Source organism: Aphis gossypii, chromosome X (assembly GCF_020184175.1).
Source record: "Aphis gossypii isolate Hap1 chromosome X, ASM2018417v2, whole genome shotgun sequence".
NCBI classification, from domain to species: Eukaryota; Metazoa; Arthropoda; class Insecta; order Hemiptera; family Aphididae; genus Aphis; species Aphis gossypii.
In genome coordinates, this window is record NC_065533.1 from 34,907,063 (window position 1) to 34,926,113 (window position 19,051).

Sequence of the window (19,051 nt, forward strand, 5' to 3'; positions counted from 1 at the left end):
GTAGTTTATAAATGAATTCAAATTTAAAATATCCATTTAATCACTCTATGATGAAGTACGACGGACACTTACATATAGTGTACAGCAGAGCGACTTCCCCTATTTTTCTATTGTAATAATTATGTATTATAATAGTCTTCCATGAGTTCAGAATTGTATACCTCTTTTATCTTTTAATGGCATCACATTTACAACTCAACATGCATGTGGCTTAAAGTCTTAAAATAGTGTTTCATAATTGGGATACAAACAATCAATAAAAACGCGTTCAAATATATATATTATTATTAATTTATTATTATATGGTTAAAAAACTAATCTAGAGATCTACCATAAAGACTTAAGACACAAGCGTGGTAGTAATAATTATTGATAGGAATTATTTATTTTCTAAATTAATCATACGCGACAATCATCATCGTTGTTAAGTGACTTTTGTCAGTTTTCGTAAAAATATCAATATAAAACTTCAATAATCTTTTTTGACTCTATATCTGCTACGAAGATAAGCTTACATTTCAGTTTTAAAAATATCTTCAAGTAGGTATACTTGTACTCGTTGGCTCATATAGCACAAACTGCAGTATTGGAATTATCATTATGATAATTTGATATGAATTAGAACAAAATATATTTAAAACAAATATATAAGTATTTATATATATATATTTATTTAATATTTAATAATTAATATATTTAAATAGATATTATAATATATTATACTATTTTAACAAATATATCACTTGAAATATTTTATATTATGTAAAATTAGATAAAATAATTGTTGACGATTAAATAAACCTCTCGAAGAAAACGTTATATATAATGAGATTTTTGATTTTCAATTGTTCATAAAGTAATAAAATCTTATTAAATCGATTTACTTTCAAAATATATCATTAATTTTTCGATCAAATCATGTTTTTAATTTCATGGATTTTATCTGCATTTTGCATTGCAACAGTATTCAATGCGCATATACACGAAAGCGACCCGAGTAGTTCGTCTAAAAATATATGGGCTGTTCTCGTTGCTGGCTCTCACGGATGGTTGCGATATCGACATCAGGTAATATAAAATTATTATTATTGTTGAAGTGATCCGATTACTTATTGGTTGAATCACTAAAAAAATGTAAAAATAAATATTTATAGTTTATTAGTTTTAAAGTCTACATGAAATTATTGTGTTGTTAATTTTTCGGCCTATACGCAATTTAATAATAATAATAATAATAATAAAATGTTATACTTACCTACATAACTACATAATATAGTAGGTACCTAATTATCACATAATTTATTTTAGTAATTTTTGTCGTCATCTTCACATAATATCCTATTTGCCAAAAATGATACATGTGTATAAATTAACTATAACCGATTTAGTTTTAAGTATTAATGAGTTTACAACTATACAATACTAACATAATATTATAATAACAATAACTTAAATGGCTATAAATTATAGTATACTACAAAAACATATGAAAAGAAAATATAACTTAGTCATAGCTATGAATTTATATGAGGTAGCACTGACTTTAAAAATATGTAAAATTAAATTGAGTATTTATTTATTGAATTAGATGTGTATCGAATTTATTTTGAATCAAAGTCTCGTAAATTAGATCGCTATGTATACATACATATCCTTTTATTAAAAAAAAAAACCATATATTTTTTAATATATTCTATTTATAATATTATAATGTTCTTTACATTAATTGTACACAAATTGGTTATGACAATGAAAATTAAATAATTATTTTAATTTATCATACGAAGTGCGTTATTCTTGAACAACTTTATTTTACTCTTGTAGTAGTGACTTCGTTAAATGTTAAATGTTACTACATAATATTTATCTTCATCATGACAAGCTTAGTATAATTGAAGGGCAATAACAAGATGCCTCCATATTCTAAAACTCTTCAGGGGACACATAAAACTTAATTTTTAAATTCTCAATGATCAATTTTTTTTTTTAAATTTATATTTATATTGAAACCAAAAAATTGGTAAAATTAAAAAAAAAATTATATTTTAAAGTTGTACTTTATTGTATTTTAAAGTCTAAAAATATGAAGCTGTTTGGTTTTTTGCCCTGAAATGTTTATCATTTTTTTTTATTATTTTATAAGTGTAATAATTGCCTATATTATATACCAAAAACAAAAAAAAATTGAGCAATTGTGCAGTGTAGATGTTAATGAGTTAAAAAAAATGTTTTTGCACAAAAATGTCTTAATAAAAAAAATAAAAATTTTTTTTTATATTGTAACCTTGATAAAAATATTTATTTAATATATGGCTATAAATTGTTATGAATATAATATAAAAAATTGAAATTAAAAGTAAATCACGAACTAAACTTATAGTAACACAAAAATCAAAATTAATAAAGATATTTTGGCTAGAAATTAAAATAACATATTACCCCTATTTCATAACTAAAAAAATTTATAACAGTCTCATAATGATATTTAAAGTAAAAGTAAAACACATAATAATTATAATAATAATAAGTTGTAGATAACATTACTGTTTTAAAAGTATTTATAGTCTATAAATTAATTTTTTAAACAGATTCAAATTTATAAACGATATTGCTTTTCATTAAATTGTTCATTACTTTCTGGTAAATATGATGCAATTATTGTACATATTATATTCAATTATTATACACTATATAGTACTAAGGCACAAGGAACTAAGTTTTGTATGGCTTTATATACCTAGAATATTAGTATTTCATACTAAAATTATCACATAATATAGTATCATTGTTGAATAAAACATGTTTGTTTTAAAAGTTTTGTATGTAGAAAATTATTAAAGCAATAATCATTAAATATTTTAAGGAGGTATTTTGAAAAATAGAAAAAATAATATGTAATTATCGTATTTTAACTGTACTATCGATGTATATTTGATACACCATATTGTATAAATTGTATTATTTGTCTACATTGTAGCTTTAAATGACAATAGTCGTATTCAATGTTTATAACTTCTTTATATATATTAATTTAAATAATAATCATAAATAAAAAAACAAAACAATTTATAACCCGGACAATTTTAATAAGTAGCTAGGTACTCTTAATTTTAATCTTAACTAAATATTTAGTTTTATATAAATAAAACTTTATCTTTTATGTAGCGTTTTTATAATTTCTAAATCAGTTTGAAAAAGGTAATTGATTTGTAAATATTTGTTAGTCTTTAAGAATTTCATTTGATAGCCTGTGCAAAATTATTAAATAAGAAAAAACAATGCTGATGCATTATACATAAAGCTCTAAAGTCTAAAATACAAGTTCTGATTTTTAATAAAATTAATTTTTTCATAGGTTCATTAATTTTTGAAAATAGTTTTACCCACCGTCTTTAATTTATTGTGGTAATTTGTAAGTCTGTGCTACGTAATATGTCGCATTTGCTTTTTTATTTTGATATTCAATAAAATATGAAAATGATAATTTTGAACAACAGATAAATACATCGAGTATATATGTAAAATGTAATTAATATATTATGATTATAATGTATTTTCTGGTATAAACACAATCGGTCGTACATTTTCATTAAACTAAATTTTTCTATTAATATATATCGTGTGTCTGAGGAGTGAGGAGTGAGAATGATACATAAATTAATATAAGCTTCCTTTTAAAAGAGGGAACCTGCTACTCTTATTTTGATTAATTTAATATTTGATTGTACAATTTAAATAATACATATTTAATTATTACAATTTAAAAACATTAATATAAAAGCGAGTTCTTGAATCTAGGAACTCGTTATAGATAATTTAATAACAACATAAAGAAAGCACTCAGCACAACATATTCAAATGTACCTATCAGAGCTGTTGAGTCCACAATACCTTCACGGCTCACGCATCACACTTTTGTACACTTTATAAAACTGACTTGTGTTAATTAAATTAACAAACTATTTTCAATTAAAATTCACTAAAACAATCATAACGAATTCACGACTCGAAGATATGGAAAGTAGACACGCTACAATACATTGCTTTATAATTAAAACATCACCATAAAACCACCATTCAAAAAGGCACAAAGTTCTTAAATCTATGTTTTATCATACGTTAATTCACTTGAATACTAAAGCTAGCAACACAAGGTCGGTTCTGGTAAACGAAAATTTCCCATATTGCCCCAGGATCTGAAAGAGGAAGTGAATAGTGCAATAACATCCTTTTATAATGCATACCTGTAAATGTGTATAAATATATGTAATTTAATCTTCAGTACAAATGCCTCAAACACTACATTTGGTACGCTGTAATTTTTGAAAATATAAACGAAGAGCGAGCTAATCAATATCGAGCGAATATATTCTTATTAATTCTTAAGTATTATTTTTGCACGGTTTATAGCCTTGTAGGTTATTACTTACTATACACATATTAAATTTAATAGGCTCGTTTCATAAAATGCATTATTATTATGGTCGAATATCGTTTAAGTGTTTTTTTTTTTTTTTTTCTAGAATTTTTATATCATACTAAAAGATGAACATAGTAAAAAAATATTTGGTTGAAAATTGAAATTTATATAAAATATGTAATATAATATGTACAGTACAGAATTATACAACAGTCGTTGAAAGCTTTAAATTTATCATTGTGTAGTAATTATGGATTATGAATTTTTCGTCGAAAGTTATTGAACCGTTAGGTAAAGTGTTAAGTTATAAATGAAATATTTATTTCTTTTGCGAATATAAATTCAATTAGTTAGGATAGCTACTATTTGTATTTGAAATTCAACAAATTTTTTTTTCATGAATTATACTTCTTTACGGCAAAATTATTTCTGCTTACTTAAAGACATGAGTATGATTAACTAATAACCAATAACCGATATATTCATGGAATGGTGTTTACATATTTAGTTTAGTTATAAAATATGATAATTGATTTCATTTAAAATTCAATTTTATATTACTAGATAAATAGCACGGAATTGTATACATTATAATATAATATCACTTTTAATAACATATTATTTTTCAGTCCAACGTATGTCATGCTTACAAAATACTGAGAGCAAATGGCATTCCAAAGCATCGTATTATTACATTTATGTACGATGATATTGCATACAATTCAAAGTAAGTTATTATTATTATAAATTGTTCAGATGAACAATATTATGTGTAATATAAGTTATAAAGCATATTATTATATTATCTATTTACAAATATTAAAAAAATTAACAAGTCTTACTTAATACTTATTATAGCAATAGTAATTAAGTGAAATATTGAAAAAATTATAGGAATAAAAAAATATGAACAACTAAAATAATATCCAAAAACAAAAACAATAGGTAGATGAGTTTTTATCATTGTTGATATATTTATTTTTATTAACGTATTGTCTGTGGTTTTTAAATTGAAAAACATCCATTTCAATCGACATGAACAAAAATGACGATTAACACCAATTAATGTGTATTGTGTTTTAAATAACAATCGATTATAATAAATTATCAGTAGTCCAACACTTAGACTAAACTACTGGAAACACATGTTTTTCTAACAGAATATTCATTTGTATGCAATTGTATTATTTAAATACAAAATAAATTCTTTTTAGTGTTGTTTAATTCACTTTTTACAACTTAATGAAAAAATAGAACAAAAAGAAGTTAAATCTTTAATTTGTAACGTTAGAATCCGTAAAGTTTTCAGTAGGTACTCGGTTTATTTTACTGGGCGTTATTTGATCTTACTAAGTTATTTTTACTTTAATTTTATAAGCTGAAAATATTATACAAATGTTTTTAATTATAAGATACAGTCTTCATATACTATATTAATTTAAAAAAAATAATTTTGAGTTTTTTCACTGAAAAATCGTAGTAATTACTAATTTTATGAGTGAATTTATATGTGTATTAGTAAACAAAATCTTTCAATCTATGTGCTTAAAACTATGGGTTAATATTATAAAAATTTATTTTAAATCATTGATTACAGATTTCTAACTTATCTTAACTTGAATGATTGTATTCAAACCTTCAATATTATTGTTAAAATATCAAAATATTTTTTTTTTTTAGAAATCCCGAACCTGGTGTGCTTAGAAACGAACCAAATGGTACTAATGTATATGAAGGTGTACCAATTGATTACACTGGTGAAGTAAGTATGATTGGGCGTTTGCTTATAATTACTTGTTGATTCATAAATACCTAATTGATTTGAATACAATATTATAAGTTGTATTTAAATGCATTATATTGTATAGGTAGTTATATTAATTGATAAAACACGAATCATTGTATTAAAGTAAAATATTATTTTTTTATTACATTGATTCTTAATGTATTTTTACTAGTAAAAAGGTAATAATTAAAAATTTGATTTATAGGATGTTAGAAAAGATGTATTTTTGAATGTTCTCCAAGGATACAAGATGAAAGTAAAAGGCATTGGAAGTGGACGAGTGGTACTTAGGTAAGTTTGCTATTAAATATTAAAAATATAATTTGTAGGTATACTTCATAAGATATTATTTTGTAACTAATCTTCTATTCGAAAAAAAAATAAACCATCAATATTGGAGCTGCGTACGTTTATTCATTCTTCTCCATAAAATTACCTATTTTGATATTTGTATTTAGATATCAAACAATAAAGATATGGATTTTTGTTGTCTATTTTCAAAGTTTACAAAATGTACTCGTATGATATAGGTTAGATATGGTTAGGTATGATATGATACAAATTTTAAAATTAATTACTGCTCGTACTATCAATTCGAATTTTGTTAAAAATTTAAATTGAATGTGTGTAATACTTGACCCACTTAAATGTCAATAATTTTTTAACACGTGTGAAGAAAGTTCTACTTGTGATTCTTAGTGGAGCTATGAGCTATTCATTTTATAATGATTATGTGTCATTTTTTTGGGAGAGAGGGGGTTCTTTTGAAATTACATAGGTCATCAAATTTAATATACCCAATATCTATATAGGTTGAATATAGATAACACATTGAACTATAAGATATAGTGATTAGTCATGAAATAATTATAAAATTGTTCAGTAGGACAAGTAAGTTACCAAAGTAACAAATAAGAGTTAGTTACAGTTACAAGTAAGTTTTTTCCTAAGTTACCGGTATAAACTTACAACAATTGCATTAACATTTTATGATTCATATAGATAATAAAAAATAACTCAAAGCTAATTAAAATAACTATTTGAAATTAATTATACTATTTTTGTTTTATTTTCTAAAGCTGTATCGACCATATTTTAGTTTCTAAGCTGAGCAATAAATTTATTGGTTTTATACTGAGTACAATGTGTTTTTAATTTTTTTTTTTTTTGTTTGTTGATTACATTTTGGAGGTGGGAAAATTCTTCGATTTCAAAGATATTTTTTTTAAATATTATAAATATTTATAAATATTTTCAACTTTAAGGATAGATTTTAGTAGAAAATTAGATTTAATTAGTAATTTCAAACGTAAAAATGTTTAATGCTTTTAAAAATAGCCAGGATAAACTAATGAAATAGGATGTGCATATACGAAAATGTACGTATCTTTTTAGTTTCACAAATACATTTTTTTTTTAAAACAATTTGAAATATTTTTTAAATATTAACAATAGTATTTTTTATATCTGGTTTAATTTTTTAGAAATTTTTGTAATATTTATAAACATTTTACACTTTTTTAGTTATTTTTTTTATTTATTTTGTTATAATTATTCCTTTTAGACCTTATAGCTTAAAATTTATTAGATTTTTTTATATTATAGCAGCTAAAAAAATAATTTCTTAAATCCAAAGCTATAATTTTTTTTTAAGCTATTGAAACATTTATAAAACATTCAAATTTTAACAAAATTTATTAAAATTACGAATTTATGAAAATTATTATTATTTTGTTGTTAAAATGCATTAAGCTTAATTTTTTTAAATTAAGGTTGGATATTGTAATACACGATTCCTCATACTATTAATTTACCTTTAACGAAACAAAAAAAAGTTGAGTATAAAGTCACATTAACTTTTAAGACGTTAAGACGTTTGGAGATGTTTATGTAATTGGATATATTGTATAAAAAAAATAACGATTTTTTTTTATTTTGATGTGATTCAAAATATATTACCTAACTAAAGAAATTTAAAACATTTCACTATTATTTAAATTATAATTTACATTTCTTATAGTAATATAAATAAATTATAAAATATCGTTTGAAAGAAAATCTTTGATATCGTCTCTCCTCAGAACTGTTTTTGTGCGCAAGGCATTGAAATTCAACTTATTGTGTTAAATTTCAGTAATACACTCAATGATGAGGTAGGAACACTATAGAAACATAAAAATACTGCATACAACTGGATGACTTCTCCAGTTTTTTATTTATAAAATATAAGCCATTTATATAGGTAAACGTAAAATTAGAAATAAAAAGTAATAATTACATATTACTTATTAGTCTACACGATGTTTTTAGTTTTTAAACAATTAATATAGATAACATAATAATATTATACATACTAATTTAAATTGTATGTTAAAAGTAGGGAAAATTTCCAATGGTATTTATAAGTTGTTTTAATCAGATAATTTTTTGGTAAATAATAATTAAATCTATTATATTTGTATTTTTAAAAGATATATTGTATTTTTTCATATTTATTATTCATAAGATTACAAAAGTACTTAATCATATAAAATTTAAATAATCAAAGTCAGGTATTAATTTAGGTATTAGTTTGTTTAATATACATGAGATATTTTTACATTTTTTATATAACTACACTGAAAACCTAAATACCTTTAAAATCACTTAGACAGTATATAATTATACTTGAAAGTATTGGTTTATTGAAATAAACTTTGTTTTTAGCACGGATAAAGATAATATTTTAATTTTCCATACGGGCCTTGGTGGCGAGGATGGATTTGTTGAATTCCCAAATTCCGGTGAAGATCGCAATTTGCGCGCTGAAGAACTCGCATCAGTTTTTAAACATTTACACGACCGTAATAGTTATAAAAATGTAACAGTATTATAAATTGTATACATTTTTTAAAGTTAATTATAATATTACAATTTTGTGGTTTAATATAGATATTGATGTACTTAGAATCGAGTCATTCTGGTGCTATGTTTGATAACCATACACTTCCTCATAATTTAAACAGTATGTATAAATTATTATAAATATTTATATTAACATTTCTTCCGGACGGAATAATATTTTAATAGAAATAGTAAAAAATATATTGATATAAAAAACCTATATTTTATCGTTAAGGGTCTAGTAGAATTTAATTTACGAACAGTATTGGAAATTTCTGGGAATTATCAAATTAACAACCATAGCTAATATAATGTGGTATAATGTTTTTACTAAATTTAAAAATGACAAGATTCTATATGAGTTGATTTTATAAGAATACTGATGTTTAGTTCATAATAGTTTTTACCTATAGTTAATATTTTATGGTGTATCCAAATTTTAAATAAATAATTTAATTTTTATTAGTTTACTTAATTTTAATTTGTATAGACTATATACTATATATGTATATCTTTGATATCGTAATAATATTATAAGACAGCGTTAAAAAGTTCATTTTATTATTATTTTATATATATAACTACAATTATTGATATTTATTTTGACAACAGTTTTGGCAATTAGCGCTGGTGGACCAGATGAAGATACATATGGTACATTTTGTGATACGGACATAGAACCATGTCTCGCCGGTCTATTCTCATATGCTTGGATGAATTATGCTGAAAACGTAATATAAATAATACAACCATTCATGGTATTCGAATAAGTCGATATTTAATTTTAATTTTTATTATATAATTTCATAGAATCCTGATGGATTGAGGCAAAGTCAAAGCGTGTTCGATCATTTCGATAATGTCCGAGATATCGTATCACACACGGGTAAAGAACACCCTCAACTCTACGGTGATTGGAATATCGGAAAGTTACCAATTAGTCAATTCATCGGTTACAAGAATCGCAATTCGTCGACTTTAAAAACGGAAATAAAACTCATCCGTGGCGCTTCCAAGCACGATACATTCAACAAAGACACGATAATTACAGATGACGCGACTGCGGCAGACGAACATGTACATATTGAGCAAAAGGTAAACCAGAGTTTGACGTAAATAGGTTTATGTGGTTAAAGTTAGCCGCGAGAAACCGATTCGCGAAAATGGTTCGTCAGTGGTTCCGATTGTCAAAAATTCCCACTATTATTTAGGTACAATAGGTACATGCCCTACTAAATAATATTAATAATATTTAGGTTTCGCGTTTACTATTGTTAGTTTCCTAATTGCAAACATTATTTTAATCTATAAAATATGACTAGTGATGGCGTAATATTATAATTGAATAAAATTATAGAACCTTTTTTTTCTCCGAATGTATGAAATTTAATACGCCTTATATAATATCATCATTCCCTTCCCCGAGTTATAAAAATATAAAATGTATGCAAACATTGCAAACTAATACAAACTAAAATATTTGCAATTATTAAATTATAATTTATAATCTATATAATTATATGATATTATAATCAATTATTGGAGTGTGATATTAAAATATATACATCATTTTTTCCAATTAATTATTAATAGGTATACCTAATAGTTATACAAAGAACACTTTCTTTGAGATTGGGTCAATTTGCAATGATAAGTGATAACATTTTAATATTTATTTCACATCTTACTTCTTTACCAATATATAATAATAAATCGTAAAACTAAAATATTGTTTCGTTACAGAAAAATGTCATGCAAACAATATTAAATAATCTTGTCCAGTTAGTCATTCCAAACGAATACATTAGAAACACGATTTTGAAACAAGAACCAATCGATATTCACCGAAATCAGTGTTTAGAAGAATCGTTATTATTGTTTGACGCCAAATGTACTAATCTACAGAAGGATGTAAGTATACTACATTTTTTAATTAGCAGTTATTTATTATAGCAGATATCCGAATATGGGTCAAAACAACTTTTGTTTATTTATTTATTTTTTTTTTGTTCAGGACATTGTGAAAAATCGTCAAGAAAAATTCAACATTTTAGCAAAGTTGTGCGATGTTGGTGTCATGAATATTCGACAGATGACAGCAGCCGAAGCCATAGAAAAAACATGCGCTTGATTGGTTTTATTATTTCTCATGATAATAAACATTATTTCACTTAATTTGATTATTACAAACGTTTGCTATAGCAGTGACGCAATAAAATTAAATTTTAAGCGGTAAATCGACGGCCGTCATTACAGCTATAATATTGTTTTAATGCGTCAATAATAAAACACGCGAATAGTAAACTTTTTATTTATTCGATGTAGTTAACTGTGCTCATCGTTCTAATAGTTTCTACCAAAATTACTGTTTTTTCCCACCATTTTTTCTCGCGACTATGTGTAAAAAAATAAAATTATATACTTTATTATATTAATGGAAACGTGTACCTATGTCGTAATGTCGTTGTTATTGAGTGATACAGTCATATTATTGAAATTAGCTGTGTATTTCAAAAGTGTAGCTATTATTTTTACGTAGAACGAATAATTGTTGTAAATTATTTATATTTTAGTTGTCTAATTTAATATAATATTTATAATATTATTTTAACAATCAACATTTTTAATGTCTACCTAACATTTCTATCGATTGTACGATTAATAAACAATATTTATAATACGTTGAGAATATTTTGATTATAATGTACATTATTACATTTGTTAATATGTACAATAAAACGCATTAAAATATTGGTATTATGTATAATAACTGACTAAAATTAATTTTGTATTTTGTAGCATAATAGTTTTTAAGACATTTTAATCACTAAATAACGTATAGATTATACTTATGAGTTAAATTTTGTTAGAATTTCTCAATTCACGTTAAGTTATAAGTCAAACTAAAGTAGACTTTTAAGTATATAATAGGCAATAGCCCAATATTATACAACCTACTCATAAGCCGTAGATACATTTTTATTATCTTCAACTATCAGTTATTATATTATTATTGTTGTAAACATGAATAATAGGCACATTAGGTACAATTATAGGCTCACAATCAAAATGGGCTATTTCAAATTATTATCAAATTTCTCTTTGAAGCAATATTTTAAATTTTTATGTTGCGTATTATCTCCATTCTTAATGGCTATAAATTAAGTATAATGATTTATTTTAATGATTGTAAAATTTAAAAGTTAACAAATTTGCATTATGTTAAGGATTAAAGTTGATTCTAAGCAAACTTTCAAATGAAAAAACGACTGTAAAAAATGTCAAGTAAACATCAAAAAAATCAAAAATATCTGGAAATATTAGATGTAAATGTACAAGTAGTTTTTTAATTTAGCCAAAACTTTTTTATTCTGACTTCAACAAACTTACCATGAAATAAAATTCTTTTTAAAAACCAAAATAATATTATTAGGTATATTATCAATTATACCTATAATTGATAAATATAAATAATAAATAATAAATATGTCATATAGTTATTGTATATTTCAATACTTGTATGGTGGATATAATTATTAGGTATGAGATAATAATTTTTGTTTATTACCGCGTCAATATGTTTTAACACGACTTTTGTTGTCAAGGGCTGACAAACTTTATTTAAATCACTATTAAATAACAAATATGAAAACTGTGTTGACTTAGAACCTTTAAGTTTTCCATTAATTTTTAAATAATTCTTCTGGATAGTTGTTTATGAGCTTTAATTATAGAGTATTGATAACTAAACCTCTAGATACGTATAAAAAAATTGATTTTTATAAAAACCATATTAGCATCATAATTTTGTTCTGAGCCCACGTAAAACGCATAAAATAGAAGTATAATGAATATATATTATATAAAGTATAAAATAGCGAAAATATAAATCAAGTTTCATTTTCTTATTAAACTTATGTATATTTTATAGTAAAAGTTTACAAAAATAAAAATGAATATTTGAGTATGGCAAAACAATACATTTAACAATTTGCATATAATTATGAATACTAAAATAATATTAAACTTATTTTTTTACAGTAGGTGAATAAAAAAATCGATGGTTATACCAACAATAGTTCAATTATATAGTATATTAAAAATGAAAACGAATTTTTGGACCATAACAAAAATATTTTAATAAATAATAATACATATTTTAAAATAAATTTGATGATTATGAAATGTATCAACTTAAGAATATAAATCGCTATTAAAAACATAAATATGTCATTATAGGTTTGTGTGAAATTAAAAAAAATAATTTTCGTATTCCTATCTTTAAGTTAAAATAAATTTAATTCATTCATCAACTCAACTAAACTTGGATTCTTTTTTTTTTTTTTGGTACCTATACAACGTTTTTATCGTATACTACTAGTGTAAGAATTGTTTGTACTGCGAACCATCGAGATAATCTAAGCGAAATAATTGTAATGATACTCGTTCATTGCATCCTCCGTTCATGGTCCTTAAAATTTTTCATTCTAAACTATTTTACATTATTGCTATTGCTTTTCAACAAAACAAAAAACATTCAAAAAAATTATCTTAAAATATTAATATACGATTATATAATATTATATATTATTATATAGCTGTATAGTATATAGTATGAATGTTTTGTTGACTTACTTTATGTGAAGGTACCTACATAATATTGTAAATATTGTTCAGTGAGTAGTTTATGTATACATATATCTCAGCAAGTGGAAATTTTCTATTTCTCTTGTTTGATCGACCCTCAATTCACAGGGGCGTGCATGTTTGATCGGTAAATATTTATTATTGGATATTGCTTTGTAGCACTGACATCATCAAAAACAAAATGAAAAACCGGGAACATAATAAAGTTTAAAAATATGTATGTTTTTGGACGATAATAATATGTATTATGTACATAATATTATATTTAATATTAAAGTTTGAATTATAGATAATTTTAAATTGTAACCTTGGTAACCATTATTAACGATCGATAGAGTTAAACTACGGTTATCGTCTCTAAATAGGAGGTAGTTATATACCCTAAGGTATACAATTCACGAACGGAAATTAGTTTTTACTGTACGCAAACGATTTTGATTAATGTTATAATGTCTAAACTGAAACAAGATTTACCATCAGAAGAAGAAACGGATGAAGACTTTATGACAAGAATAACTCAACCTAGAATATGGACAATCTTCAAATCAGAATTCATTTTTCAAGTATTTATTGATGAGCGATTCGATGAAATATTAGATATGTTTAAAGTAATTTTTTTTGTAATTAATCATATAGTTAGTAGTTACCTATAGATTTAGGTAGGTACCTAACTATATTACCCCTTTTCTTATGAATTAATTTAGTTCCAATTTATATATTTAATTTAAAATTGTAGTTGAAATGTGACCAGACAAAACGTATGCTCTAATACAGAATTTTAATCATTTTTACAATGACTTGTATAGTTATTTAGTTTTGTGTATTTTCAAATCATAAATCTAAATATGAATGGTATTATTCTGAAAAATATATTTTGTTTGAAATGTTATTATATATTTTGAAATTGTGTTAATATTAAGTTTAGAAAATAATTACAACTTGATTTAATAAATTAGTATCAGTATAGGTATTTAATATACCTAACAATATATTATATGTTATAAGTTAGTTACGTATTACATATTTTATAAAAATATCTATCTTAAAACAAAATTAATACTACATTATGCCTTAACAATATTTCACATTATGAAATAATAAAACAAATACAATTATTATTCAAATTTAATTGTAGGAGATGAATATTTTTTATTATAGGCTCTCGATTTATTAGCAGACCAAGCTGGAAATTTATTTTATATAATGATGGTAAAAATAAGAAATGTTAAAAGGACACTATACACCCGTATATGTTGTCTTGCTGTCTTACTAACGTACTTTAAAATACCATAGGTTATTTATCTTAAGAATTTCTAATCTTGTGTAGTAGATTGACTTTAATAATAAGAGTGTATTAATATATAATATATATAATGTTGTTCACTTAATTACACGTCCTATAATGGTATATTCTTGAAAATTTTGTTTTATTTTAATAATTTTTTTTTTAAAGCGCATATTTTCGCTTGAGTTTATCTATTTATGTATTTGTGGTTTAATGCAAGGAGAGCCAATGTCCAAATAGACAATTATTGGAAAAGTTAATTTTAAAATTCTCTAATTTAAAAAATATATATATAAAAATTAATTTGATAACTAAATTTGATTTCCATTCCGGTTCGTAATTGAATAAGACATTTATATTTTGCAGATTCAGAAAATGTATTAATTTAGTTTTCAAATTGACTTTTGATAGATAATAAAATATTATTAATACCTGATATTAGTCAAAACTAAAATATAAAATAAACAAGTTTTTAATAACCAAACAACTTAACTTTTTTTATTAAAACCTAAAAATAATATTAAATCGTACATTAATATGTTAAAATTTTATTAGGTAATTAATATTTATAGACTTTATTAATTAACAAATAAATAATACATGGCCAACGTTTAGATAAGCCCATAATATATACTGCTTTGTTACATTCATTAATGTGGTGAATTTTTTTAATTATAGGATGTAAATATATTTTATCCACCCATCCAACCATTCATTCACCCACCCACTCACAACAAAATTCGAATTTCATCTATATTGTTATAAATAAACTTGCTGATATCTCAATCTCAAGTTCATATTTAAAAGTAATACATTTTACAAATCTACCAAAAATCACCATCACCCCAAAAACTTAACGGAGCTATGACTCAAAAAAAACTACCTCTCTACGCCACTGCTTACATTAATGACATTGATAAAATAATCTCTAATTTATCTAGATTGGCTCATAGATATTTTATATTTCGTAAAAATTTTTTTTCTTTTTCTACGTATGTACTGTGCATTCAATTTTAATTTAGATATTGATATTTATTTAGCTATTTATGCAAAGTAGTTAATAGTAAATTTGTCCACTTCAACCATATACTTTATTAGTTAACTTTTCAATAATACCATGTTTTTATTATGTCTTGATGATGACAATATATACTGATTCTTTTTTATTTTTGTCAAACTAGTATTTCACTGTATTTCGTTAGTAACATATTGATTTATACATTATATAAAGTATAAGAAATTGAGTTTGTCTTGAAAAATAAAAGTATTATGTAATAATATATAGATATACAGTACATAGTTGTCCTTTACTAATCGAGACATGAAAGGATCGGATCCCGCCTGGATTGCCGAAAGTCCGGATTAAACAGAGTAAGGGAAGTTTTGAAATGTCAGTACAATAAGTTTTAGATGGATAAAATTATTAAGATTAATTTGTTCATTATAAAATATACATTCTTAGTTTCAACATTGGATGGTTGGCTTAATTTTTTATTAATTAATTTAGGATAAAACAATAATTATTATTGATTAAACAATCTTTCAATTGATTAATTATTAATCCAAAATAATCGGATATCCGGTATACTGCAGAGGTTCGAATTAGTGGTATTCACAGTATTGATATACAGATATAATATCTCTTAATAAACGTGATGATCTATATAGTATTTTGAATAATAGAGTATTTTTATGTCAACTAAAATTTAATTAATTCTATTGAAAATAAAATAACACATGTTCTCAAAATGTTAAGATTATCTATTTATTTATGTATTGTATACAATAATAAAACATAATTTTCATTATTTCAAAAAAATAAATAATCAACCACGTTTTATTTTCAGAATTATTATATCTACGAAGAATCATTATGTAGTAATAACTCATTATCATCAGATCAAGATTCAATTGATCAATTTTTATATTTGATTAAACATTGGATCTCAGATACTCTATCATCAATTGTGATTGAAAAAAGTTCCGGGAAATGTATTGGAATAATTGTCTGCAGATTTTGTTCGATTGAAGATAACTCGTTGGAGTTTAGTAGATTGCGAGTAATTAGATAAATTTATTTTACTTATATGACATATTATGATATTGTACTGATAATAATTCAAGGTAATTATGTTAAAGGTATACCTATTTCTTCCAAAAGTTAATATAATAAATAAATAATATTAATATATTTTTTTAAATATTAATTCAAGTTATTATATCAGTGACAAAAATACATTTTTAATTCATTTTTTCAGAGCAAAATATTTTTTTTAGAATTCCGATATAATATTAACATTGATTTTCGTAGTTCTATAGCTATGAGTATTTTACATTTAGATGAGAGGAGTAGTGGGTTAACACTTTGTTTAAGTTAAAATGTTGACAAAATTTAATATTTAAACGAAAATTATTAATTGTATAGAGACTTCAAAACTTTTCACCATTATGTATATTATTATTTTATCTACGTAATAAGATTTTCAAAACATATTTAGAAAAATTTTAATATATTTAAATCAATAACATTTTCTTACTGCGTAGTGGTAGACCGGTAATATTAACTTATAAGTTAATAATAATATTGTGCGTCATACATTATATGTATAGGTAATATTTTAATAATAGTTGATAATATATGCGATGTTTTCGGAAAAAAATAATTTAGCTGTTGTAAATTGAAATATAAATAGTTTATAAAAGATTCTTAGAAATAAATGCTGACACACGCTCGTTTCTGCTCTGATTTTTTTTCCCATGATTTGTAATTGAATTTATAATTGACACATCCAATGCAGTGACCTACTGAATGATGACATACACTTTATACTTACAACTTGTACAGCAGAGCTATTTCCAAGCATTTTATTTTATCTTTGTTTTAATGTGTATATAAATATATATAAAAAATATTTTAGTTGTACGAAGGAGAAAAATGGAATATAATACAGAATTTCAAAAACTACTTGAGCCAAAAAGTTGACATTTACAAATATTACAAGAGTGTAGCATTCTTCAGAGTTTACGCTTGGTTTATTCTTCCTCCATATAGAGGTCAAGGTAAAGTTTTTTTTTTCAAATAAAAGGTAGACCGTGTTTATTGGTCATTTGTAAATGGCATATCCCTTTTGTATAATATATTGGTCGAACACTTGAACGCAACATGCATTTGTATATTTGAAGAAACGCTCCATTAAAATGATGGCGTTTCATTTATTCATGTGCCTATTATAAATTACGAGTGTCTAGTTTAAATCGATTGAATTAATATTTGTTTTACACAGGACTTGGTAAAAAATTATTGGAGTGTGTAATCGATCAGCAGTTACCTGAGATGGTGCATTTAGGTTGCAACGTAATTTCTGGAATATTTACTAACAAAAAAAGCCAAGGAATAGCGAGTTCTTTGGGATTGAAAACGTTGTACGAGGTTAATTACACTGAGTGGGCTAATCAAAACAATGTCATTTTGACTGAAAATGTAAAACCTGAAAACGCCACAGCGAGTGTGATGGCTTGTCAAATAACTAAGAAATGAGTACCTATATCTATGTCATGATAATCGTAGAACCGTTTGTATTCGGACATAAGTAGCTTTTAATTTTAATTAATGTTTAATTAATTTTACTTCGATTTTATTTAGTTTAATTTTTTTAATTTTGAGTAGAGATAAATAAATGGCTTAAAATGGATTTCTTCGTCTTATTTACACGTTTAACAAATTTATATGTATGAATACACTGCAGATAATGATCATATTTTATAATGTTATAATATATTATTATTATTATATTTATATACTGTATAGATTGTATGGTTCAAGTAACCACGAAAAATAGGTCATACTAACCATAAACTGTATCTATGATGTACCTATATAAAAGAAAAACTCGTATATCAAAGCAAAGTCTAAATTGCTAAATTTTACTGGATACTTGTAATACTATTCAGAGGTCACTCATATAAAAATTCATAAAAAATCAGATAGCACAGTAGTATAGTGAAGTGTATGGACATACAGTCATATAAT

General features: G+C 23.8%; 2 protein-coding genes across 3 annotated transcripts; both read left to right on the forward strand.

The window, feature by feature from the left end:
- The first annotated feature begins 836 nt into the window (after positions 1-836).
- Positions 837-11,769, forward strand: LOC114129740 (hemoglobinase-like). Its single transcript, XM_027994560.2, has 10 exons — positions 837-1,068; positions 5,050-5,147; positions 6,101-6,182; positions 6,412-6,497; positions 8,913-9,066; positions 9,138-9,210; positions 9,702-9,820; positions 9,900-10,184; positions 10,833-11,000; positions 11,104-11,769. Exons 1-10 carry the CDS (start codon positions 919-921, stop codon positions 11,218-11,220), a joined length of 1,332 nt encoding a protein of 443 aa, XP_027850361.1. The 5' UTR covers positions 837-918; the 3' UTR covers positions 11,221-11,769.
- A 2,311-nt stretch (positions 11,770-14,080) lies between these two features.
- LOC114129729 (uncharacterized) lies at positions 14,081-18,761 on the forward strand. 2 transcript variants are annotated; one of them, XM_027994549.2, is made up of 4 exons: positions 14,081-14,344; positions 16,869-17,081; positions 17,940-18,081; positions 18,306-18,761. In XM_027994549.2, exons 1-4 carry the CDS (start codon positions 14,186-14,188, stop codon positions 18,557-18,559), a joined length of 768 nt encoding a protein of 255 aa, XP_027850350.2. In that variant the 5' UTR covers positions 14,081-14,185; the 3' UTR covers positions 18,560-18,761. The 2 variants fall into 2 exon arrangements, with proteins under 2 accessions (XP_027850350.2, XP_050062019.1); XM_050206062.1 differs by having other exon boundaries at positions 14,081-14,299.
- Positions 18,762-19,051: the final 290 nt, after the last annotated feature.

Excerpts from the sequence above, each read along its gene's own strand:
- LOC114129729 (XM_027994549.2), top strand. The coding sequence starts at position 14,186 with ATGTCTAAACTGAAACAAGATTTACCATCAGAAGAAGAAACGGATGAA. Across the intron at positions 14,345-16,868 it reads AAATATTAGATATGTTTAAA|AATTATTATATCTACGAAGA; the intron begins GTAATTTTTTTT and ends TTTTATTTTCAG. Across the intron at positions 17,082-17,939 it reads TGGAGTTTAGTAGATTGCGA|TTGTACGAAGGAGAAAAATG; the intron begins GTAATTAGATAA and ends AAAATATTTTAG.
- LOC114129740 (XM_027994560.2), top strand. The coding sequence starts at position 919 with ATGTTTTTAATTTCATGGATTTTATCTGCATTTTGCATTGCAACAGTA. Across the intron at positions 1,069-5,049 it reads GGTTGCGATATCGACATCAG|TCCAACGTATGTCATGCTTA; the intron begins GTAATATAAAAT and ends ATTATTTTTCAG. Across the intron at positions 11,001-11,103 it reads GTACTAATCTACAGAAGGAT|GACATTGTGAAAAATCGTCA; the intron begins GTAAGTATACTA and ends TTTTTTGTTCAG.